This window comes from Eulemur rufifrons, chromosome 30, assembly GCF_041146395.1.
Source record: "Eulemur rufifrons isolate Redbay chromosome 30, OSU_ERuf_1, whole genome shotgun sequence".
Classification (NCBI taxonomy): Eukaryota; Metazoa; Chordata; class Mammalia; order Primates; family Lemuridae; genus Eulemur; species Eulemur rufifrons.
In genome coordinates, this window is record NC_091012.1 from 128,370,856 (window position 1) to 128,397,496 (window position 26,641).

Sequence of the window (26,641 nt, forward strand, 5' to 3'; positions counted from 1 at the left end):
TGGAAACTGGATCATTAACAGTGGAATGGTTTAATAAATGATGGTATAATCATACAGTCAAATACAGCAGTTATTGCATTTGCTAATCTGTAAATATTTTAGGCTTTGCAGGCCACACACAGTCTCTGTCACATAATCATCTTTGTATTTTTTTCCAATCCTCTAAAAACATAAAACAGTTCCTAACTCAAGAGCTGTATAAAAACAGTCTGAGCCCTTTGGCCCGTGGACGTAGTATGCGATACAGCGAAGAAAATGAACAAACCACAGTTACATGCAACAACTTGGATAAATCTCACAAGAATGTTGAGGAAAGGAAGTTCAGACACAAAAGAATAAATACTGTATGATTCTATTTATAAAGTTTACAAAGCAAGCAAAACTAAAACATAGTTTTTAGGGTCCATATTTAGATGGTCAAAGCCCAAGGCAAAATAAGGAAAGTGGTTAGTTACATTGAATGAGGAGTTCTGGCAATGTTATATTTTTTGGCTAGATGACTATTCACTTTGTGGTAAATCATTGAACTGTGTACTTTGAGTGTTTTCTTTTTGTTTGTTCGGGGCTTTTTTTGACATGTTATGTTATTCTACACAATAAAGTTTTTAAAATATGTGCTGCATAAATGAATGTTCACTGAACTTTCATTACTGAACCTTTATCGCTCAATCTACTTTGGTCCCTTCCTTTCAGCTAACAAACACTTCTAGTGTTGAAAAAACCAAACCCTTTCTTTGACCTGGCCTTTCTTTCAAGTCACTACACCATCTTCCTGCATCCTTTCAACACAAAGCCTCTTTAAAGAGTAGTCTATGCTTTCTCTTACTACTTTTTTGGTTTCTTTTATTACACAGCCTGTTTGTCATTCATCCCCACCACTCTACTGAAAGCGCTCTCATTACAGTTATCTGTAGTCTTCTGGTTGCTAAAACCAGTGGCAGGTTGTCAGAAAAGTGACTCCTTACCATTCATTAATACAATTCATTTAACAGATGATCAAGTTCTTGGTATGCATACTTGGGATACAGTGTGAATAAGACGTAGAAGATTTTCAGTGATCTCACAGTGGTTACATTCTAGTGGGAGAGACAAGGAATTAATATTTAAACAAATATGATAAATTCACATAGTAACAGGACCTATAGGGATAATAAACCAAGGTACTCTGTTCTAATAGTGACCCCTTAATGTATGAGGGAAGGAGCAGAGGAAAGGAGCCATTTTAGATAGGACAGTTAAAAAAGGTGTCTGAGAAATATTTGACATTGTTGGCCATTCCCTCCCTCCTTAGTTTTTCCTACTCTCATCTGCTCTGCCTCTCTAGCCGTTCTGCTCTGGGTCTCTTTTGCTTGACCATTTCTTTCTGCCCGTTTTTCTTTTTTTAATTATAAAATTTTCCAATGTAAATTCTCAGAAATAGAATAATACAATGAACTCACATACCCATCAACCAGATTTAAGAGTTATCAAAATTTTGCCATATTTGCTTCATCTATTCCTCTTTTTCCTTTTTCTTTTTTACTGAAATACTTTACGCATTCCAGATATGTCATTTCTCACCTACTTAATTCAGTTTGCCTTGCTACAAATATGGATATTTTCTTACATAACCACATCTAACAAAACCAGTAATAATGCTTAGGTATCATCATCTAATACCAATCCTTAACCAAATTTTTCATATTTTCTCTAAAACTGTGTCTTTATAGTTGGATCCAAATCAAGTCTACACACTCCATTTGGTTGTATTTCTTAAGCTTCTATTAATCTAGAACAGTCTGCCCCTGTTTTCCCCGTGCCATTTACCTGTAGAAAACAGGTCAGTTGTTTTCAAGAATTCTGCTTTCTGAATTTATCTTGTCAGAGGAGAAGACCACCTCTCAATATCTGGGTCAGGGTGGAAGCAGAAAGCTGATTTTATTGCTTACCATGGTAAAGGAGAGAGATGCTGATTCAGTAGAGTCTCTCTAATCAGAGTAGACCACTGATCTTGCACACGGTTTTGGGGAAGGGTGGAGTTCAACAACTGGCAGATTTTCAGGTCCATAAGTGGGGTTGACATCATCTGTAAGAATGTGATTATTTGGATTATTTGGGTGGGACTATTGATCATTTGGCACTCAGGTGTGTTTATTGGAGTGAGTCCATTCCTGTTTGGCTAATTTTCAGAAACAAATAGCAGTCACTGAATGGTTGGTTTGCAAAAGTGTTCACCAGGCAAGTTGTCATTGACTAGTTGAATGGATTTAAAACCAACTGAAAGGATTTAAGACAAATTCTGGTGCTTCTCTTGTTACCATAGTTACATAACAATTAGTATTTTCCTAGGAGTGTGGAAACTTTTTTATTCTCCTTGTGTTAGTAACTTGCTCCCCTGTTCGATTTTTGGTTAAACTTTTTTGGCAGATTATTTCATAGCTTGTACTGTGTGCTCCCTATCACATTATATCAGGAGCCTTACAATACCTGGTTGCCCCCGCTTTAAGTGATAAGTTTCAGTGGTTGCAGCTCATTTCCTCATTGTACATTCCTTGTCAGTCTTTTATCTAATGGTTTCATCCATTGATAATCATTACTTGAAAAAATTATTGTATAAGGAATTCAAAAATGGTGCTTTTCTGTTACTATTATTCCTTCCTCATTTATTAGCTGTTGTTTTCTGAGACAATGAACTTTCCCTCATCAACTAGGGCCAGTTACTTGAAATAAGGCTCATCCAAGAAAGACAGAATAAATACTTAATTCTTTTCTTAATTGTTTCCAATTGTCAGAGCCCTAGTTACTTCCAGCGGGGGTGGTGTCCAAGGAGTTGAGTTTTTATGTTAGTTTTAACTTTACTTTTTCTTGCTGTACTATAAAGAACTCATGGGATTTGGTAATCAGTGTGATTCAGCCAACTACATTCATTATTTTTAATGCCCAAATTATTCTTTTTCTGACAACCTTTTAAATGCTCTTCTACCTAGATTTCCATTTACTCACCTGCCCAGCTCTCCCAAAACATATCTCATACATGACTTTATATCTTTAAACTAAATTTATCTTTATTTGCTGTTCTTATCCTCATCTTATATTCCCAATTAGCAGCTCTTCCATGTACCCTCTTTCCAAGCCAGAAACCTGGAAATCCTTCTTGATTTCTTCCTCTCTCTTGCATAACCAAGTATTCCCCAAATTTTATCTCAGAACTATTCACTGTTCGGCCCTTACTCTGAATTGTACTGAATTGTGCTCAGGCCATGGTGACCTCTTACCCACACTTTTGGGTCATGCTCCTACATACAATGCCTACCAACTCTTTCGCTCCACATTGTTGTCTACTACCCTTGGAGTTACCTTCTTGAAAATAAATCTGGTCGTGTTAGTCCACTGTTTCAAGACCTGTGCTACGTCCCTGTTACTTAATATAGCAGTGTTTCCTCAGTTTTGTTCAACAGAATCCTAATTGTACAAAATGTTACAGATATTCTCTGAAAAAGAGGTGCTGGAAACAAATGTTTAGAAAATACTGACTTCTTTACTCTGGATTTCTCAGCCTTTTATATGCAGCAAATTTTATTCTATGTGTCCAACAAGTAAGTAGATAGCATTCTACAAACTTATTGGGCCATGAAATATTTTTTATTGTTGTTGCTAAATATCTCGAGGGATTAATGTTATTCACTAAAATTTGAGGGAGCACTGGCCAAATAATTTAGCCTTTTTTTTTTTTTGAGACAGAGTCTCACTCTGTTGCCTGGGCTAGAGTGAGTGCCGTGGCGTCAGCCTAGCTCACAACAACCTCAAACTCCTGGGCTCAGGTGATCCTTCTGCCTCAGCCTCCCGAGTAGCTGGGACTACAGACATGCGCCACCATGCCCGGCTAATGTTTTGTATATATTTTTAGTTGTCTGGCTAATTTCTTTCTATTTTTTCAGTAGAGACAGGGTCTCACTCTTGCTCAGGCTGGTCTCGAACTCCTGAGCTCAAACGATCTGCCCGCCTCGGCCTCCCAGAGTGCTAGGATTACAGGTGTGAGCCACCGCACCCGCCTAATTTAGCCTTTAGATAGCATTTTTAAGGCCTTTCACAATCTCCTGTGTTAAATTAGATATCCCCTACTGTTCCCTTAGCACTCTTTGCATATGTTCTTTTGAATTTGTCTCCTAATGTACTAGGGTATCTCTGTCCATCTTCCCCACTGACCATGGGGATCTATCTTTATCTCTGTATCCTCAGCACTTAGCAGTGTCTGGCACATAGAAATTCAGTAACAACTCACTGAATAATAAATGGATCTATTTCTGAAATAGGAATTTCTCTGCTAGCCATTTTCCCCAGCTCTATTATTATTGTCATACTTACGGGATCATTGGTTTCTTTAATTTGTAGGTTTGGAAAAACAATAAAATTATATATTAGAGCTGAAGCAAACCTTCAAGCTCACCCAGGCCAGTGGTTTTCAGACTGTGTGCCACGGAGTCTTTGATATTTCACAAACCTCTTTCTCACCCATTCCCCTTCCCTACAGTTAAAGGGAATGGGAAGGAAAAAGTGGCATATGAAGCACATGTTCTCTTAACAGTTTTAAATGTTGGGTTTCCTAAATTCCTTTTGAGAAAGGGTTCCAAGGTTACAGTTTGGGAGCATCCAATCCCCTTGCTTATGAAGAAGTGGTAACAGGCCCAAAGAGTTTGACTTTCCCAAGGTCTCAAAGTTCTTAGTAACAGAGCCAGAACTAAGACTCAGATGATCTCACACTAGCATTCTTGCAAAATTCTGAAAAATGAAAAAGTTCATTAGAAGATTATGGACTAAAATTCAATTATGTGTTCACACAAAAACCTATACATGAATGTTCACGGTAGTTTTGTTCATAATAGCCCGAAACTAGACACAATCAAGATGTCCTCAACAGATTAATGGCTAAGCAAACTGTGGTACATTCATACAGGAGCCCATACATGTGATAAAATGGCATAGAACTAAACACACAAATAAGTGCAAGTAAAACCAGAGCCATCTAAATGACAGTGAATTGTCTCAATGTCAATATCCTTGTTGTGGTATTGCATTATAGTTTTGTAAGATGTTACCATTGGGGGGAAACTGGGTGAATGGCATAGGGGATCTCTCTGTATTATGTATTACAACTGAATGTGAATCCACAAGTATCCAAAATTTAAAAAATTAATTTAAAAATATTTAAAAATAAAAGTACAGATGCTTCCAAAAAATAAAATATTATTATGTGGTTTATTATTTAGAGCCAAACTTGGGATGCCACAGTTTTTGAGTCCTGAAGCCCAGAGTCTTTTACGAATGCTTTTCAAACGAAATCCTGCAAACAGATTAGGTAAAAAATTTTAATTAATTTGTCTTCTTGTGTGTGTTTGTTGGTGTTTGATTTTGGGGGGAGGGTGGATATTTGTTTTTGTGATGGCATTATTAAATATTTTGACAAGTATTAAAAGCAAAGACTAAACAATATATATACACACATTTCCCTTGAAATAAAATTACCAACCAATTTTTGATAGGTGCAGGACCAGATGGAGTTGAAGAAATCAAAAGACATTCATTTTTCTCAACAATAGACTGGAATGTAAGTATAGAATGAAAACTTACTTGAAATATATTTTTATAATTAACCCATGCCTAAGTCTTTTTTTTTTTTTTTCCTCCTCCAGAAACTGTATAGAAGAGAAATTCATCCACCTTTTAAACCTGCAACTGGCAGGCCTGAAGATACATTCTATTTTGATCCTGAGTTTACTGCAAAAACTCCCAAAGGTAAGGAGAAAATGTGAAACCCTAAATATGTAAGACAATGAGTACATTCTTTTCCTTGTTCAATCAGAAAATCTTTTTCAGGATAACTCTTTATGTTATCTTCTAATCTCCTGAATTTGCTATAGTTCAACCTTGTATCTCCCTCCCAACTAGGAGGCATAACGTTAGGTTATCACTTAGGGCTGCTCTGTCCCATATGTGGCAAATGAAATTTTAATTAATTAAAACTAAAGATTCAGTTTCTCAGTCACACTGGGCACATTTCAAATGCTCAGTAGTTGTATGTGGCTAGTGCTATCATATTAGACAGCACAGGTAAAGAAAATTTCCGTCATTCCAGGAAGTTCTTTGGGACAGTGCTAATTTCAAATACCATTATCCCAGTAATTCATGGATTTATTATATTCTTCAAATGAATGAGCTATTTTCTAGGCTCTGAGGGACTAGGATGTTAGAGTTGTGGTGGCAGTGAGTGATCAGGACAGATCCAATACGGTGACTCACTGAAATAGCCTAAACAGCCAAGAGGTATATACTGAGTACCGGAGAAATAGAATTCCAGAATAAGTGAGAAAAGTCATAATGTCAACATTTATTCCTTAATTACCTTTCAAAGGAATCTTCTTAGTAATTTCTTATTCTTTTCAGATTCACCTGGCATTCCACCTAGTGCTAATGCACATCAGCTTTTTCGGGGGTTTAGTTTTGTTGCTATTACCTCAGATGATGAAAGCCAAGCTATGCAGACAGTTGGTGTACATTCAATTGTTCAGGTGAGTGGATGTCTAAATAATTTTAAATTTGAAATATTTTAAGATACAATTCATTATGTGAATAATTAGATTTTTTCTGCTGACTCCAAGCAGTTTAAAATACATTTTATATCATTAATGTTACTCTTAGAAATTTCTTCCATATATTATTGAAAAGGTTCTAAGAACCAAAATCCTGGATACCTATGTGACTTGAAAGTAGAATTCTAAGGGAGTTGAGACAACTATCACTGTCTTGTCTCTCTTCTTTCCTGGGCCTCAAAATGTTTATCGTGCCTAGTTTGTTTCATCTCCTGCCTCTCTCAGGTCAGTTATGATGAATTGAGGTCTCCTGGTTTCTTGATGCCTTAGAACAAGGATTAGCAGACTCTCTGCAAAGGGTCAAATAATAAATATTTGAGGCTTTATGGGCTATGTGATCTCTGTCACAATTACTCAACTCTGCTTTTGCGGTACAAAAGCAGCCTTATATAATACATAAACAAATGGGCATGGCTGTGTCCAGTAATACTTTATTTACAAAAACAGATTTGGCTTACAGGCCATAGTGTGGCAACCTCTGCCTTAGAAAGATATAAGAAATAAACTCAAATCTTAAGTTTTCCAAGTTTTGTGTTCTTATTCTTCTGGAGCCCCTTTCATCATTAGGAAGAAATGGTTATGGGTGCTGCCTTAGGGTACCCCTTACCTCTTTATCCCATCTGTTCATCAGAGTTGGAGAAAAAGTAGGTAAAGGCCATAGAAGAAGCAGGTTTCTAGGGGGGTGTGGGTGTATGTTTGTAACAGGAGACTGGACTAGTAAATTGAATATTGTTAGAGGAACGCAAGTAGTAGAAACCATTGGATTTCTTTCTTCTCATACTAATATCATAGAAAGATAAATTTAATTCACGTTTGTAATTATAGAGGGAACTAGATATATCTTTTGAAGCAGTGAATTGTTTTTAGGGTATCATTAGTGCTTGAATTTACTTGCTGATTAAGTTGCTTTTGCTCTAAAGTTCTTTTTCATGAGTCAGTCATCTTGCTTTCCACTTTCTAGAAGACCAATTTAAACTCTGATTTTCAAACAAAGCTCATGTTGAAAAAGACTGTCCCTTTTACTATGCAAGCACATGAATGTATGGCAAGTTTTTAAATTATAAATTCTGTACATAACGTAGAAACTACAAACTTAATGACAGAATTCAAGTTTTAACCCCTTCCAAGCTCATAGACATGGAGATCTCATATCAGTATAGCCATGGGCAACACAACTTACCTCAGCCTGTTTAAAGAACCAGTAATTTGCTGTTCATCAATCCATGAACAGCTTCTTTAGCAGAAGTTGTATAAAGCTGTGACTTGAAGGTGAAGAAAGGAGGGCATGGCTACTAAAAGTCCAAAATAATAACAGATACTGCTTGCAACGTATACATTGTTTTTATTTAATCCTCACCATTACCCTCTGAGAAAACACGGGCTCAAAGTTACATGGCCTATAAGTAGTGCATCTGAGACAAGAATCCAGATGTTCTAATACTGAATCCTCCTAAATCTTTTCCTTCTATACCAGAGGTTTCCAATTTCTCCTCATTTGCAAAGGTGCTTCAAAAACCTGTAGCTGGTTGGGGAGTGAAATGGAGCTAAATCACAAAGTTATAGGTTCTTTATCCAATAGCTCTGCTTTTTCTGCTATACATATTCAGTTTGTCTTTTTAACATAAGCTTTTTTGAAAGGCGTATTTCTTACTGCACATTTTATTGCAAACACTTCTAAAATACATACTTGTAGAAGAATAGGTGCTATAAAGACTCATTTTTATTCTTGCTGATATTCATTTATATTTATAGTTAACATCAACGATGCATGCTGAATAACAGGTTCCCCTATTATGAAACGCACTAAAGGCACTGCAGAACTCTTCATCAATTTATAATTTTGTTTGTAGCAGTTGCACAGGAACAGTATTCAGTTTACTGATGGATATGAAGTAAAAGAAGATATTGGAGTTGGCTCCTACTCTGTTTGCAAGAGATGTATACATAAGGCCACAAATATGGAGTTTGCAGTGAAGGTAAATATTTTTAAATTTAAAATGCAGCTTGAACAGTTCTTATTCATGCATGTCAGTACCAGATAAAAATTACATTCTTCTCTTTGATAAAAGTGCCTTTTGTTATAAAAAGTTAAGGTAAATTTAAATATCTGGCTAGTTATCTTGAGAGATCTTAATCTAGAACCATGGATTTCCCTGTGGGTTAAAGGTAAGGTGATTATACATCCAGTTTGTCCAGGGCAGTACAAGTTTGCACCTCGCATGATTTTTAAAGCACCTCTTTTACTCTCAAAAGTCCCCATTTTATGATCAGGGCGTCAGGAAATTCCTCAAAATTGTGTGCCAAGATTTGTATGTTTACCTTTTTTCTGGAAAAAATGTTCATACCTTTCTTCACATCTAAAAGGATCTGGGAACCAATAAAGGAGCAAAAACTGCTATCATAAAATTTATTAACATTAGCTGTTTTAATTTCATCAGATATTCTAAGACAGACTTTTCTAAGCCAAAATCAAGGCACCTCACTCTGTGATGAAGTTTGAATTTCAAACCTTTAGTTATACGTGAACAAATACTATATTGAAGTCTCTGCCTTTTCACTCCTTGGAATAAAAACCTATGCTTTCCAATCTCAAGCAATTCAAGTAATATCTAAAGGTTTCAACTTACCTTGAACCTTAGAACTAGTTAATAAATATAGGCAGCTCATGTTTAGCTAGTGAGAGAGTGACATTAATTGTTATCACTATTCTATACTTGGATGTAATTGCTTTAAAAAAAAGTCATCAGTGTCTATAAGGCTTTCTGTTAGATACAAGGATGAGCCATGGCAATACATTTAATTTGCTATTCTCCTATTCATTGCTCTTGTTGAAATTTGGGACACATAGAAATTTTCAAATTGCTTACACAAAAGGAGAAAAAAGGAATAATGTATTTGGTGGGCAGTTTAAGGATGTATCTTGCCTCCGTAAACACATCAAAAAAAAGCAGAAATGTCCTGAAGCCTCCTTTGAATTACAGGAACCAGGAGCAGTAAACCCAAAGCCTTGAGAATATCTCTAAGGTTATTTGTTGATTCTTGTGACTTTAATTAGAACCATAAAACCAATATCAACACAGCTGGATTCTACTGAAATTACTACATATTTGAGGTCCACAAGTACAAGTATAGATATAATATAAGTTGGGCTCAGATTAACAGATCAATGTTGTCAAAAATAACACCTCCCAGTGTGTTCTGGTTTTCGAAAGACTAGTCTCAGATCATCTCTAGAATTGGCATGTCTATTCCATATACCTCTCCTCTAAATTACCCTTTTGCCTAATTCCACACTATCATTTGCAGTTGATTACATTGAGCACCTATATATTTGTCTTCCCTGTTCTCCAAATACAGAACTGCTTTACAACTATAGTCAACTGTTAAACAACACAGAGATTAGGGGCACTGACCCCCATGCAGTCAAATCCACATATAACTTTTGACTCCCCAAACACTTAATTACTAATACCCTACTGTTGACCAGAAACCTTACTGGTAACATAATTAACACATATTTTTTATGTTGTATGTATTTTATACTGTATTCTTACAATAAAGTAAGCTAGAGAAAAGAAAATGTTATTAAGAAAATCATAAGGAAGAGAACATATATTCACCGTTCACTAAGTGGAAGTGAATCATCATGAAGGTCTTCATCCTCATCATCCTCACATTGAGTAGGCTGAGGAGGAGAAGGGAGAGGAGGGATTGGTCTTGCTCTCTCACAGATGGCAGAGGTGGAAGAAAGTCCATGTATAAGTGGACCTGTGCAGTTCAAACCCATGTTGTTAAAGGATCAACTGTAAATCCATTTCAGATAGAAGGCTGAGCTCATACTGAGAGTTGTAACCTCTTTCCTAGGTTGCTAGAGTGTTTAGGTATTTATTGCAATACATTAATTACTGAGTTGTTTTAAAATTGAATATACAAAGGCCAATAGATTTGTTTCAGACCACCTTTTGAATGAATTGAAAGCAAAATTTGTCTTTTTAATATAATATTACTTTAACAGATTAAAATATTAAGAGAAGTATTTTTAAGAAGCAGCTGACATAAAAGGGTTAGAAAGCTACATTAGTATTTTAAAGAGCTTTATTATAATAATTAAACTTAATTCCTGCCAAGTAAAATTCTTGCTGTGGTTTTCTGTGTAGCTTTCTGCCTAGCTTCAAAATAAACATGTTCTACTTAACTGGTAATTAATTTTCATAAGTAGCTTGCAACTAATGGGATATTCCATTGAAGCCTTTTATTAAAGGAAGTCAGATGCTAGTGGTGGTGTTGTAGATACATCTAGCTCTTAATTATCTCTATTGATAGGGGTTAGAAGTTGACTGAGTTCCCAAATGTTTAACACATGCAGGGATAGAAAAAAAGATATGTTAACTGTGTTCTTGGTATCTTTTCTCAAGGCTTTTGAATTTTTAACAAGCCCTAAACTTACTAAAAACTTGGAGAGACCTGGTGGGAATGTGACTCATGGATTAGAATTTACAGCCTTGCCATCTATATCAAGACTGGCTCTGGCTGGGCACAGTGGTTCACGCCTGTAATCTTAGCACTCCAGGAGGCTGAGGCGGGAGGATCACTTGAGCTCAGGAGTTCGAGACCAGCCTGAGCAAGAGTGAGACTCTATCTCTACTAAAAATAGAAAAAATTAGCCAGATATGGTGGTGCACGTCTGTAGTCCTAGCTACTGGGGAGGCTGAGGCAGGAGGATCGCATGAGCACAGGAGTTTGAGGTTGCTGTGAGCTAGGCTGATGCCACGGTACTCTAGTCCAGGCAACAGAGCGAGACTCTGTCTCAGGAAAAAAAAAAAAAAAGTCAGGCTCTCTAATTAAACAAACAGTCTGGCCAGGTAGTTGAATAAAACTGATTGATAAAAGCTTATCAGTATATGTAGTATATATTATACATATGGTAATACCTAAGATCTGTAGCTGTAAATAATTAAGGTTTATAACTGTATAGTTGATGAAATTTTATGATAAATGTCTGCCTTTTAGATTATTGATAAAAGCAAGAGAGACCCAACAGAAGAAATTGAAATTCTTCTTCGTTATGGACAGCATCCAAACATTATTACTCTAAAGGATGTAAGTAGATTCTTTAACATGGATCATTTGAATCACTTGTCTTAACTTACATTTGGAATACTGTATTTTCAAAGATCATATGGTAGACAACTCAATATAGTAAGTTTGAAAGTTATATTTGAGAACAGTGTATATAGCATAATTCCATTTATCAAGAAAAATGTTTAAATAGTTAATTTTTCTACTTTTGCTTTCAGAAGAAAAGTATTTTTGACATTATTGCTGTTAATATCTGCATTTATTTGAACATTTACCCAAATGTTCAATATTAATATTATTGTTAATTAATATTCAGGATTGACTAGTCTCACCCTCCATAGAGTCCCCAAACTATTTTCTACGTTACTGCCAGAGATCTAACACCCGTATCTACCCATGTAACTTCACTGCGTACAATTCATACTCCCTAGCCCCTTAAGCTAGGGAGTTTTCTCACTTCTTCACACACACTTCCTCACACACCTTATGCTTTGTGCTCTAGTATGTACAATTTTTTGAGTGTGCCTCGTTTTCTCATGCTTCTCTTTGAATTATGGTTCCCTCAGTTGTGAACACCATTTCCCTTCTTCTTTGCCTGACTAACTACCACACATCTAAGATTTTGCTAGGGCCCTACTTCCTCCGGGAAGCCAGCCCTGCGTTGCCCATCACCACCCCCAGGATAAGTGAGATATCCTTTCCCTAGGCTGTCCTGATACCCTGCTACGTGTGTCTCTCCCGGCATTTATTATAGCAGAGTATTGGCAAAGGCTGTGAACTCCCTATGCAGTGTTAAGTCCTCTCTTGCTATTGAATATCTTCATGCACAAGGGATGCTCACGTAGGTTCAAAGGCCATATCTGGGTGTTGTCAAAACTCCAGTTTCCTCAGATTAATTTATCACCGCTCATTGTTAGATGGAGAATGTTAACTTAGTCACATTAAAATGTGGAGCTGTTTAATTTAAGTGACTCTTTAAGTAACATAATCTCCAAGAATACAACCAAGAAAATGAAAAAGGAAGTGTAGAAAATACTTTCTGAGCCTTGCCTTGGAAACTCCCTAAACTGTCACTATTTTTTTTTTTTTTACATCTTTGCTCCTTCCTTCATTTCAAATTCCAAAGTCTCTAAAATTTTCCTGACTTTTGTTACAGCATGTCCAACACATTTTTTACTCTTAATTTATTTCTGTTTCTCCCTTCTACAGTAAAAAAAATTGAGGGTAGGTACCTTGTTCTTTCCATATTTGGGGCCCTGGCACATACCTGTACAGTACCTGGTACCTCTTACGGAGTTAAATAAAGATTTTCAGTAACTCTATGGTGAGGGGGAAATAAAAAGGACTGAAATTTAATAAAGAAATTATTTTAGTTAGAGATTACCCGGAGTACAAATCCAAAATATCAGTGAGCTTTCTGTTTCTATATTAGGAGTTCACTGGTATGCTTCTGTGTATTTGGGTGGGATTTCTCTTTGCTCCTTAATCTTCCTACTTAATTGTTGTCTACAACTTGTCTTTCAATGTAATCAAAACCAGAATTCATTCATTCTGTGTATATAAAATACAGAAGTTCTGCCATTGCAGAAATTCCAGGAAAATCACAGGAACGTACCAGTTCCACCTTCATCAATAGATTAAAAAAAAAAAGATCAAGAAGAGGAACGAACCCTAAGAGCAAAAGTTCAACGCCCCTTCATATACTATGACTTCGATGGCTCTGAATTAAGTTCCACAGAAGGAAATTATTGGATATTTTTCTGATATTCAATCCCATCAACTCCTATTTTAATATTCTTACATGTATAAAATTGAAAATTTTATATCCTCCATTGGTTGTGACAAGTAAAATTTTTCATGAATATAAAATGAATTTTAATTTATCTTTAATATGCTAAACTTTGTTTTGGGCACACGTAAAAAGTTTTTACATTTTGATGTTGAATTTTATAGGTATATGATGATGGAAAATATGTGTATGTAGTAACAGAACTTATGAAAGGGGGTGAATTGCTGGATAAAATTCTGAGACAGAAGTTTTTCTCTGAACGAGAGGCCAGTGCTGTCCTGTTCACTATAACCAAAACTGTTGAATATCTTCATGCACAAGGGGTAAGTCTTTTTAACATTTAATGTGTATGTGTGTATGCATACCTTTTTTCTTTTTCTTTTTCAATGTTTAAGCTAAAATTACAAAGGTAGAGGTAGAAGTTACTTTATACATATAATGGAGAGTAACTACTATTAGCTTAACACGTTGACTGCCATGTAAGTTGTATTAACTCACACTAGTTTTGAGCCCAGGGCCTCGTGAAGCAAAATGCTGCAGTTGGTTCGTGAAAATCTTGTTGATGTTCTTATTGTTACAATTAATATTGACAATTTAATTCTAAAAACGTGGATTGCGTTGCATATAACTCATGCACAGAAAACAATAAAAAAATAACAAATTTTTCATTAAATTAGAAAGGATCATTTTGTTTTTGAAGTTTTTATTCTATTTTTGTAATAAAACACCATGGCCGCAAGGAAAAAAAATTTTTTTTTCTAGTGTGGCATTGTGTTAATTATCCTACTGGTCCTCCTTTACATATTGAGCCTGAAGTGCTACCTTGAAATTCTAGCTTATTTATATCATACTCTTAGGCTTTCTAAGAAAAAGTGAGTGAGATCCTCTTACCTGGAGAACATAATATCATTTCTGCTAGGTCACCTTGTAGCGTTGAAAAGCAGGCCCACTTGAAGTTAGAAGCAGAACCAGGGAATCCTGTATTCACATATAAAAGGAAATCCTTAAAACAAATGAGGCCAAGTAGGCACCTGGCTTCTAGCTGGTAGATGCTTTCTTCATTTCTTCCTGCATACAGATTTTTAGTAAACAGCAAAAGAATAATAATTTTAAAAGACGGGAAGTCTGGAATGGAAAGGGGAGAAAGGAGAAAATGAGGGGTGAGAGGGAAGAAAGAACAGCAGAGGAGTAAAGAGGGATGGAAAGCCAGAAAAAAAAATAAAAGATTGCTTCTTTTTAAAAATTTCTTTTAGTGGACAAATAAAAATTAGATATATTTATGGTATACAATATGATGTTTTGATATGTATACAAAAGATTACTTCTTAAGTTCAATTTCAGTGCATTCTTCGCAGTTTGTCTTTGCCCCTAAAACAAATAGAATGTGTTAATTCTGTCAAATCACACCTTTTTAAGAAGAAAGAAAAAATATTAAAAAGAGAAATTTTTTAAAAAGAGGAATGTGTTAATTCTAGAGCTTCCTGACTTCTGGCTTGTCAAGATTTGCCTAGTATTGTACCTTGAAATTATTAGAACTCAGTATTCACTGAAGAATTTATGCAGTCATCTTCCATGTTCTTTTCATAATCCTTCATCAGTAATTAGTCCTTAAAATAGTCTGGGAAACTATTTTAGGAGAAATAATGGAGAAGTAATGTGCTGGATGTTGGGAACTATAATTTGATTGATTGGAATATAGACTTAGAATTTGGTGATGGAAGAAACACTTAAGTCTAAAAACGAGTGTTAGAGAAGCTTATGATAAAAGAAGTTTAATAGTCCCCCCCCTTATCTGCAGTTTCGCTTTCTGTGGTTTCAGTTACCCATGGTCAACCATGGTCTGAAAATGTTACAGTATTTTGAAAGCAAGAGAGAGACCACATTCACACAACTTTTATTATTGTTCTAATTTACTATTAGTCATTGTTAATCTCTTACTGTACCTAATTTATAAATTAAACCATAGGTATGTGTAGGAAAAAACATAGTGTATATAGAATTTGGTACTATCCTCAGTTTCAGGCATTCACTGGGGGTCTTGGAACACATCCTCCACAGATAAGCTCTCAATAAATATTGTTAGATGAGTGGATAACCTGGAGGGAGAGGTTATTTCTCCTTAAACCTATTACTCAATTGGACAAAGAGGGGGAAGGTAAACACTGTTCTTTCTTCCTCCTTCTCCTTGCTCCAGGTCTCTGTTAGAGAATTATGCTTTACATTATCAGCATTTTATAATGTTGGGATAACTTAAGGTCAGCACTCATCATCTTGTTAAGTACATTGCTTGACAGTTTGTGAATAAAGAACTTTTGGTAATAGAAATGTATTGTTAATGTTAACTCTTTAATTTGTATTTCAATTAGGTGGTTCACAGAGACTTGAAACCTAGCAACATTCTTTATGTGGATGAATCTGGTAATCCAGAATCTATTCGAATTTGTGATTTTGGCTTTGCAAAACAGCTGAGAGCAGAAAACGGTCTTCTCATGACTCCTTGTTATACTGCAAATTTTGTTGCACCAGAGGTAATTTTGAGAGAGTTTACTTGCAGCATTTCAATATGTTTAAAAACTCATTTGCTACGTTTAATATAAAATAGTTTATAACATGATTTAATTGAAGACTTACTGAACAAATAATTAGGATAAAATGCCTGCTCTTTATTTTCCTGTTTCATGCTTCAATGACATCCAATTGCCTACAAGAGAAGAATCTAAATTACTTAACAAGATATCATAAAAGCCCTTCAATCTCTCTAGTATCCCATACCTTAAGTTCTGGCCACACCGAACTTCTTGCCTATCACTAAGCCTGCTGTGCTCTCTTGCCTCTGCCCTTTGAATGTCCTCTGCCCTCCCCCATCTCCTCACTTTGCCTACTAAGCTCTTACTTATAGGTCCAATACAAGCCAGCCAGCCTCTATCCTTCCCTCTCTCCCCATATCAAGAATAAAGTGCTTCCTCATTTTTATACCCACAGCACTTCAGACACAATTTTGTTACAATACTTACGTTGAATTGTTAACCATTTATGTTTCTTTCTCCTGCCAGCTTCTGATTTTTTTAAGGAAATTAAGGGGGTTTTTTGTATCTATCATAGCTCATACTTGATAATACTTGGTTATTATTAATGCTTGAGTGAATCAAATTATATGTATAAAAGTAATCATTTGTGCTAGGTTATGTGTGTTCTTAAAAACATTGTTTTTTTGTAACCATTTCTGTAGTCCCATGCAAAATATAAATTCATTAAAATAAGAAACTTCATTTTGTTTTATATTCCTCTGTGTGCTCTAATACTCAATAAATATTCATTTGAATACCAAAATTAAATTTTTATATTTGTGAATTAGTAGTAGAATGTTCTAGAATAAGATTAATATATTGCCTTATTTATTAATCATATTCTGTTGAAGTTTTTCTTATAGGCATTTGATTTGAGAGATAGAATTCAGTTCACAGCCTATCGAAATATGCATAAAAGACAATGGTATGGTAATACTAATTTTTCACTTTTTCTAGGTTTTGAAGCGACAAGGCTATGATGCTGCTTGTGATATATGGAGTCTTGGTGTCCTCCTCTATACAATGCTTACCGGGTGAGTATGTACCATGTGTTGTAAGCATTTATTCATCAATATTTTGCTTAAATTATATAGGTATTTTTCTTAATCCATATGTTGTCATATATTTCCATGTTTTCTCATCTAATATATACAATCCTATATTCCACATTTATAGCTATATCATTACTGATTTTTTTATAATATATACCAGTTATTAATGTCTTGAAGTCTTAAATTGATTTTTTCCATACCTTTTTTATACTCTTGTTATGTCAAAAACATACACTAGTTTTTAATACTTTATTCTAGAATGTGTCATATCTTAAAATATTTATATTACTGTATATTAAGTCTAATGTTTTATAACCTAAACCTTGACCTGGTGCTTTATGGAACTTCATTTTATTGATATTTTTTTCTCTTTGGTAGATTTGAATAAAGCATTGCATAAACTAAATTACTCAGAGTACTTTTGGACAGTGTGAATAAATATAAAGATTAGCAACTAAATAAGAAATTTTGCTCACTAACATTTTAATTTTATTACAAATTAGTTACACTCCATTTGCAAATGGTCCCGATGATACACCGGAGGAAATATTGGCACGAATAGGTAGTGGAAAATTCTCACTCAGTGGTGGTTACTGGAATTCTGTTTCAGACACAGCAAAGGTAAGAATGGCTTCTAATTACTAGCTTTTGAGAAAATAATTTTTCATAATCCATAGTGAGAAGAAATACTATCAGTTAAAAACTTTTGTTTAAAACTTAGTATGTTGGCCGGGCGCGGTGGCTCACGCCTGTAATCCTAGCACTCTGGGAGGCCGAGGCGGGTGGATCGCTCGAGGTCAGGAGTTCGAGACCAGCCTGAGCAAGAGTGAGACCCCGTCTCTACTAAAAATAGAAAGAAATTATATGGACAACTAAAATATATATATACAAAAAATTAGCCGGGCATGGTGGCGCATGTCTGTAGTCCCAGCTATTCGGGAGGCTGAGGCAGTAGGATCGCTTAAGCCCAGGAGTTTGAGGTTGCTGTGAGCTAGACTGACGCCACGGCACTCACTCTAGCCCGGGCAACAGAGTGAGACTCTGTCTCAAAAAAAAAAAAAAAACTTAGTATGTTGAAGTGATGTTACCAAATAACTTGAATTCGAAAATAGACCAATTATTTTGTTTCTTTCCCAGATGACATTGGTTTGGCCTTGTTATCTATCTACATCTAAAGCTATTTCTTACTGATGAACATGATGAACAATAATAGTGATAGTCTTCATGATTTGTCTGTCTATTGTGTGCCTCACACTGCGCTTTACCTAAATTAGCTCATGTGGTCCTCATAACACCCTATGAAGTAGGTAGTAGTATCCCCATTTCACAGAAAGAAACCAAAGCCCAGAATTTCAGTATGAACTTTTCCATGGTAACATACCAGTTACATGTGGGTGCTTCAAACTAAATATCTGATTTCAAAACCCTCATTCTCTAGAATAATTACACCATGTTCTATTTTTGATTCATGCTCTAAAGAAAGGGATCTCATCTTTTTCACAGTAAACAGTGGCATAGTTTTATAGCATCTGCTTGAAATCAATTTGAAGAGCCCTTCTCACTGGAAGATCTGCCATCCCCTGAATAGCACTGACTTGCTTTCCAACTCTGCTCTACTTTCACTTTATTCATAGAAAATTCTTTTTTTTAAAAAAAGTACAGTTTTCCACTTTAAAATAAGAAAAACATAAAGGAGATAAAGAAGATGCATATTAGTAAAAATGCTTACTGATTTTTCTTAGGGGTGGAAGCTTAGTTGAGGTGATTGTATAAGCAAATAGAACATGTCAAAAATGTATATAGATTCTGTTGGCATAGAGCATGAAGCTTCAGTTGACCAGTTTAATGTCTGTGTAGATAATATTTCGTTTTATAACTGCATTTAGAGTGAAATGTTAATCTTTACCTTTTTCTAATAAAATTTCTTAAACCAGATAATTCATTTTTCTGGGTACCTGCTTCCTTTGTACTTCCCTTATTGAGCACCTACAATGTACTTAATACATGAAGACCCTGGAGATTAAAGATGTGACAAACATAGAATTCCTGATCTCAGGAAGCTCACAGCTTTCCAGAAGCAGTGAAGGAGTTTGCCAGGCAGATTTGGGGAGCAGGAGGATGTAGTTCATCCCAAGCTGAGGGAGCAGCACATGTATACAGGTGGTGATGATAGCATGAGAGTAGCAGAGTGCCTCTAGGTGGGTCCTTCCATGTGACCAGTGCAGGGTGCACAGGAAAGGGTAGCTGATGAACCCAGATCGTGAAAGGCTTTGTGGCTCATGCTCAGGATTGTGGGCTTACTCTGGGTCTTGTGGAACTGTTAAAACATTAAGCAGTGCAGTGATCAGACTTTCCTTTTTAAAGTGCACTCCATGGAGCAGTGATTCTCATCCATAGAGTCTGCCATAAATTTAGTAATGATCGGTTATAAGGTATATTAAGTAATGTTACTAATAATAAAGTATCATAGCTTATACATTACTTGTTTTTTTTAATAAGTTAAAGCAAGCTGAGGTTATCTCTATAATTTTATTCTCATTCACTTGCATCCCAGTATGCTTTTTTTGGTGAGAGAGAAAGGGATGAGTGAGGATGGAGATACAAATAGAGCACAAAAAATTACATCCAACTCACAGCCTGTCTTATAAATTCCATGCTATTAATAGCAACTTTTGCTATGTACAGTTAAGACTTGTGATTACAAGCATGATGTAATACCAGGACTAGCCACAAAATGGAAGGGAGCGCTCTATCAGTCTGGGTGTGTCCCCTAAAGAGCAACTTACACATGTGAATGTTACCGGTCATGTGGGCCATACATGTCAAATGTAGCTTTGAGAAGAACATTACCATAGCTGCCATTTACTGAGCATTTATGTACCAAGGACTATGCTAACACTTTTACCTACATTGTTTCATGTGGTCCTCACTGACCTAATATTAGGAACATTACTTGTAAGGTTTTGCAATATTTCAGGTCAGGAATGATAAGAACCTAAACTAGAGCAGTTGTAATGGAATTTGAGCGAAATGGAAGAGAAATTTAGGAGGCAGAATAGACTTAGTGGTTTATTAGACATAAGAAATGACAGAGAAGCAAGTATCAAGCATGCAGTCCCTATTTCTGCCTCGGGCAAATGGGCATGGAGTGGTGTTCTTCAGAGAGATATAGAGTACAAAAGTAGTTTTGGAAGGAGCAATGGTTGCAGATTTGGACATTATAAATTTGAAATGCTTAAGTGATATAATTAGGAGATGTATGTCCATTTGGCAACTGGCTATATAGGCATAGGTTTTAGGAGAGAAGTCTGGGGTGAAGCTTGAAGTTAAGAGTTATCATCCATAGTAGCTAAAGTCGTGAGTATGAATGAGATTATCTGAGCAGAGTGGTACGAGAGCTAAGGAAGGAGTTTGGGGGAGCACCACCATTAAAGGAATAGCTGTAGAAGGAGAAGTTGTTCCAAGTGACTTGGCCAAAAGTGCATTGGTTAACACACAGATTTGATTAAAATTATAATAGAGTTTTGTCATAGCCCTGGGAAGTTTTACAACTTTTTATACATTTTAAGCACTTTTGCCCATTTTCAGAATTTTAAAGGGGAGCTTCCTAGTTTTTTTAGCTTTTTAACTTCTAGTTTGGTTCAGTAGCTTATTCCTGTTCTTAGCTGTTAATGATAACTAAAAATAAGAAACTGTAAATGTCTAATAGCAGAGGAGTACTTGGAACAACATCGCCCCAATTCCCAATATCTAGTCAACCACCAGATTCTGTCAGTTCTTTCTCCTAAATACCTCAGTTCCATGCATTTCTCACTATCTTTTATACTTCTCCCTGAACCTGTCATCTTTCACCAATCTCCAAATTGGAGTCTCCAGGCTTGTCCCCACAAATCCATTTTCCTCTACATTTAGTGGGGGTGATCTCTCTATTTGACCACATCACTTCCTTACTTTAACACGTGGACTGCCACACTAGAAAAAAATTTTTTTTGCTTTGGGGCCATGGTGTTTTATTACTAAAATAGAATAAAAACTTTGAAAACAAAATGATCCTTTCTAATTTAACACAAAATGTGTTATTTTTATTGTTTTCTGTGCGTGGGTTATATGCAACTTGAAAAATAGTTCACACAGCTCCCAAGGTGAAGAGACATGAGAGTTACATATGCTTCACGATGACCTGGGCTCAAAACTAGCGTGAGTTAACTCACATGGCAGTTTATGTGTTAAATGCTTTATTGCCTTCAGAATAAGTGCACATTTGCTAATACGGCTTACAAGGGCCTTCCTGGTCTGGTTCCTTCTCACCTCTCCCACTTTATCCGCGGCTGCGTTCTTGACAGTAAATTTATGCTGCAGCCACGTTGCACTCCTGTTGGTTCCTTAACTGTGGCATCTTCTCTCACACCTGAGGGCTTCCTCCAAATGCACTCTCCTCTGTCTACTGTACCTATAAAATGCTGTTTCCCCTTTCCCTTCTCTGATCTAGCTCCTGCTTATCCTTCAGGTCTCACATTCCTCTTAAGAAGTCACTTTTAAGCCACCCCACCCAGTTCAGGTCAGGTGTCTCTTTATGTTCCTCTAGCTGCACCTGGTATTTCTTCATCCTGTCAAAGAACTTCTTACTCGCTTTGTGATTGATTCTTTTCTCTTCCTCGCTGGACTGAAAGCTTCACGAGGCCAGAGTTGAATTTCCGTTGTGTTCACCACTAACTACCCAATGCCTAGCAGAATGCCTGGCCTTTAACGCATATTCATAGATATATTTTGAGTGAAAAATTACACAAATGGTAGATGGCTTTTATAAATGACAGTTGTGCCCCATAAATATATATAGCTATTATGTACCCTATTAATAATTAAAAATTTAAAATAAAATAAATGACAATTGTGTTATCATTTTGAAGAGTGTAAAACCCTGTAGTGATTGTATGCATCTATATTCCATGCATAGGAAAGGTGTTTGGATAGATAGTGTTAACAGTGATTTTCTCTAGAAGAGTAGAATTATGGGTGTTCTTCATGTGCTGTTACTTCTCTGTATTTTCTGAGTTTTCAGTAATGCCCATGAGTTGCTTTTGAAGTAGAAAAAAAAAATAAAAAGAACTCTATAATCTTTTTGAGAGGCATTTAGAGCCCTCCAATTAAATTCCCATTATTAGACATTTATGTTCTGCTTTTCAGTCTTACCAGCAGCACAAAAAAAAATCTTAAAATCTGAACATTACTTAAATATACCTACAGAAGTATAGGAAACTCAGAAAACCAGAGGGGGGAAAAAAAGCCACAGTACTGAAAGATACATAAAATGTGGTAAATTGATACTTTATAATACACTGAAATTACTGTTACTCAAGGGTGAGAAAACAGACTGGAGTATTTTTTTGGTCCAAACTGTCGTGTAGACCAAATTGCTTTGAGCCCAAAGGGCCGCTACAGGAAAAAAGTGTCATGGAAGCTAAGGAAGAATGCTCACCATTATCAAGTACCATAGGAAAAGAAGCAAAAAAAAAGTTTAAGCTTGTTTTATTATTACTCTTCCTGTGGCAGGACCTGGTCTCAAAGATGCTTCATGTAGACCCTCATCAGAGACTGACTGCTGCTCTTGTGCTCAGACATCCTTGGATTGTCCACTGGGACCAACTGCCACAATACCAACTAAACAGACAGGACGCACCACATCTGGTAAAGGTGAGTGGCCCCATTCAGTCACTATTTTCTGCACATCCTCCAAGAAACTCTCTCCGTGCCCCCAGCACCTTTCCCCTTCAGCCTGCATCCAGTTCTGGTGTGGGGTTCTCTTAGAGTGGGTGACTTAGAAAAAACCAAGACATGTCAAAATATCAGTAATAGAACTAGTTTAAAAGCAACTTGAATTTCTCTCAGTCTACATAAGTAGGTATTCACTATCAATAAGGGCATGCCTCTAAACCTCACTTGGGTGAGGCAAAGTCATAAGATATAACCAGAAGATATTCGCACTTCAGTGTTTATTGCAGCATTATTCACAATGGCTAAATTGTGGAATTAGCTTAAGAGTTTATCAAGGGATGAATGGATAAAAATGATGTGTATGTACACAAAGGAATATTATTTAGCCATGAAAAAGAAGGAATTTTGTCATTTGCAGAAACATGGATAGATCTGGAGGACATTATTTTAAGTGAAATAAACCAGGCACAGAAAGACAAATATTTCATTTTCACGCTTATATATGGGACCTAAAAAAAAATTGATCTCAAAGAGGTAGTGAATAGAATGGTGGCTACTAGAGATTGGTCAGGGTGGTGGGATGGGGTAATGATGAGATGTTGGTGAAGGGGTAATTCTGTTTAATAGAAGGAAGAAGTTCTGATGTTCACTGGTACAATGGGGCAACTATAGTTGACAATAGTTTATTATATTTCAGAATAGCTAGAAGTTTTCAAATGCTCCCAACATAAAGCAATGATGAATGTTTTAGGTGAATCTTGTCCCAGTTACCCTGATTTGATCATTGTTTGTTGTGTGCTTGTATCAAGATGTAACATGTAATCTATGAATATGTATAATTATTATGTATCAATAAAAAAATTAAAAATAAATAAGGACAGATAAGCTTATGATTTCCTAACTTAAAGAGGGTGCCTTGCTGCCTCTCATATTAAAGTAGTGTAAGGGAAAAAAAGTTAAATAGTCCTGAGAGAAATAAGGACTAGCCCATCCCTGACCTCTCTCATACATAATTTCAACTTCCCACATTGGCCTCTCCAGTTTAGTTAAATCAGAGGGTTTGACCAGTGTGGTGGTGATTTTCATTGTGAACCTAATAAAATCTATATACATTTGCATCTGAAAAAAAACCTTCATTTCATATTTGTGTACATATTACTATCCACTGTCATTTTTGTTACTCCCTTTCTTTCCTTTTTTCAGGGTGCCATGGCAGCTACATATTCTGCTTTAAACCGTAATCAGTCACCAGTTTTGGAACCAGTAGGCCGCTCTACTCTTGCTCAGCGGAGAGGTATTAAAAAAATCACCTCTACAGCCCTGTGAAGTGACCTCAGTGAGATATTTGGTACCATGGTGTAAGCTGATAGCACAAGTTCTGGTGACAGGTAGCACATATCTGAGAGACACCTGCAAGCACACACTGTCCCAGCTGGTACCCATAATGCTGCTGCTCCTGCTGCTGCTCCTGCTTTCGTCTCTTCTCGCTTTAAATGATTGTTAGCAAGTTAGATTTTCCTGGAGCTTCGGATGAAATGAAAATGAAACATGATGAAGATATATTCACTGAATCAACAAGAAAAATAATGAACATATGAATACCACCTAAAAATACACTGAATAAAGTACTCTACACCATATAGCATTATTTTTATAGGAAATATTTCATGTCCCTTAAATATTCTTTGTTAGTTATAGGGATGGACAGTTTATGTTAAGCACTTAGCTTAATCCGTTTATATTAGCACTGTATCCCTTGTGCCATCCAACATTTTGTATGTTTTTGTAAACAGTTCATATACAGTACATTTCTGTACTGCTTTCTTTAATGTATACATGCCTTGTTTAACTTGGAATCTATTATTATTAATCAATTGACGATTAAATCTGGTTAAATAGTTCACCTGGATTAACAGTATTGTTGGACAGCCCTAAAAATGGCCAGATTGTGGAACAGCTGTTGAATGTAATTCTTTCAAAATGTACATATCTTTCCCCATGTCTGTTTCGCTGGTTCATTCATTTGTTTCTTAAAGTCAGGTGCTCTGTCAGACTAACCTAGAGAGCTGTTGTGATAAAGAAAGTGATATGTGTGTGGCGTGAAATCAAGAATACACCTATGAAGTTACTCCATATACTTTGCAACTCCTTAGGGTTCTTTTTTCCTGAATTAAGGAAGTAGTCCTTGCACTTTCAATCTTACGTAGCATCCATACTTAGTATTTGGCGTATCATTTGGGATTTTGCCAATATACATCAAAGGCCTTTAAGAGTCATGGTAAAGAGATTGGTGAAGGAAAACTTAGCAACAGGTAGTTGAAGTCCTATGGGATATTTCATGTTTAAATAGATATTCTATATTAAACACTAATTTGAATGTAATAAAGGCCACAGGCCTCTATATGAAATTGGATTTAAAAGTTCTTATTCTAGGGAATAAAACTTTCTTGCTCAAACAATATCTGTCCTAACCTGAAATCAAAGCTAAGGTAGGCTAAGTGAATGTTCAGCATTGAGTCTTTTCTGAATCCCTCATGATTTATAGCCCCATAGTACTTCCTTTAACTTCAGAAATGATCAGTTTTCATAATGGCCACTGGGTCTGCTTAGATTGCAGTATTCATCATCTACATTTAATTTGGTAGTTTCCCCAATTTTATTTGATGAAAGAAACTTCTGTACCCATTATTATCTATATCTTTGCCAAGCTACCTAGCATACATCAATATGTAATATAAAAGACATATGAGCAAGGAAAAAGTGATTTAACTTCCCTCACCAAGAATGTGCCCAAACAGATCTTTCTTAGTCATGTACTAAGCCATTGATATCAGAAATCTTTTTTCCTGCCAGAAAAATTTTCCCCTATGAGTATGAAGCCAAGAGAGTGTGGTTTATCTCAATGTCTTGAAAGCCACATGTCATTTGTTAATTTTTGCTCTATGCAATTAAAGAGAAAGGGGAAATCTATAACATTCCTTTTGCCCAAGTGATACAATGTTTATTGCATAGAAATCAAACGTAAATTTATCTTCTAAATGAAAAATATATAGAGGGGATATCAGAAGATCTAGATAGAGAAAATTTTTTAAAGTTCTTGAGTATATGGATACTAACTATTAAAAGCTGCTTTCCATTGCCGGCAAAGAAAGCTTTTTTTCCCTCCTCTATTCAGTGTTTCAAAGCATGGGCATCCCCAATTCTTGTCACTTTTAAAATGTAATGTAACTCTGAGCAGAAAAAAAAAGATTTATTTTCAGATTTTTGACACTGATGCTACTCCGTATTGCTTAGGTGTATTGTCCATCATAGTCTTTGGAACTAGAAGTAAACATATAAATCCTTATAAATTACCTGGTCCAACTTTTTCATATTGCATGTAAAGAACTCAAGACCCAAATCAAAGTCTAGAATCCTTAACTTCGCCTCATTTAGGTTTTTTTCCCCCTCATAACACCATGCTGCCTTTCCTTCATATTATCACCTGATCAGTGGCTTAGTTCAAAAACTACATATTTCTTGGGGCAGTCCTCTACTGATATATAAGGCTAAGTTTCTTTCTTTCAAAGATAATTGCCTTCTTTGCCTAGTCAAGCTGCCAGTTTTGTTGGAGAAGAGCAAGTTGGATATTCACAGAACTGAAGGCATGCTACCTAAAAAGCAGTTTATGAGCATAATTTCATCTGTAGTCCTGGTGTTCTCATTGCTTTCAACATACAGTGGACAAACTTGGCCAACAATGTGCTCTAAATGTAGTGCTTGTGCTGGATTAACCTCTCAAAGTCCAGTTCTTCCAGGCCTCTACATTTGTGGTAT

At 35.9% G+C, this 26,641-nt stretch overlaps 1 protein-coding gene across 1 annotated transcript in view; it reads left to right on the forward strand.

The window, feature by feature from the left end:
• RPS6KA3 (ribosomal protein S6 kinase A3) overlaps nt 1-24,415 on the forward strand; it is a 100,703-nt gene extending 76,288 nt beyond the window's left edge. Inside the window, exons 11-22 of the mRNA XM_069464116.1 lie at nt 5,247-5,335; nt 5,520-5,584; nt 5,670-5,772; nt 6,421-6,545; nt 8,477-8,602; nt 11,637-11,726; nt 13,659-13,817; nt 15,861-16,022; nt 17,019-17,095; nt 17,617-17,734; nt 22,664-22,804; nt 24,029-24,415. Coding sequence (XP_069320217.1) covers nt 5,247-5,335; nt 5,520-5,584; nt 5,670-5,772; nt 6,421-6,545; nt 8,477-8,602; nt 11,637-11,726; nt 13,659-13,817; nt 15,861-16,022; nt 17,019-17,095; nt 17,617-17,734; nt 22,664-22,804; nt 24,029-24,151 — 1,378 coding nt within the window. The 3' untranslated portion in view covers nt 24,152-24,415. The remainder of the gene's footprint in view (nt 1-5,246; nt 5,336-5,519; nt 5,585-5,669; nt 5,773-6,420; nt 6,546-8,476; nt 8,603-11,636; nt 11,727-13,658; nt 13,818-15,860; nt 16,023-17,018; nt 17,096-17,616; nt 17,735-22,663; nt 22,805-24,028) is intronic.
• Nucleotides 24,416-26,641: the final 2,226 nt, after the last annotated feature.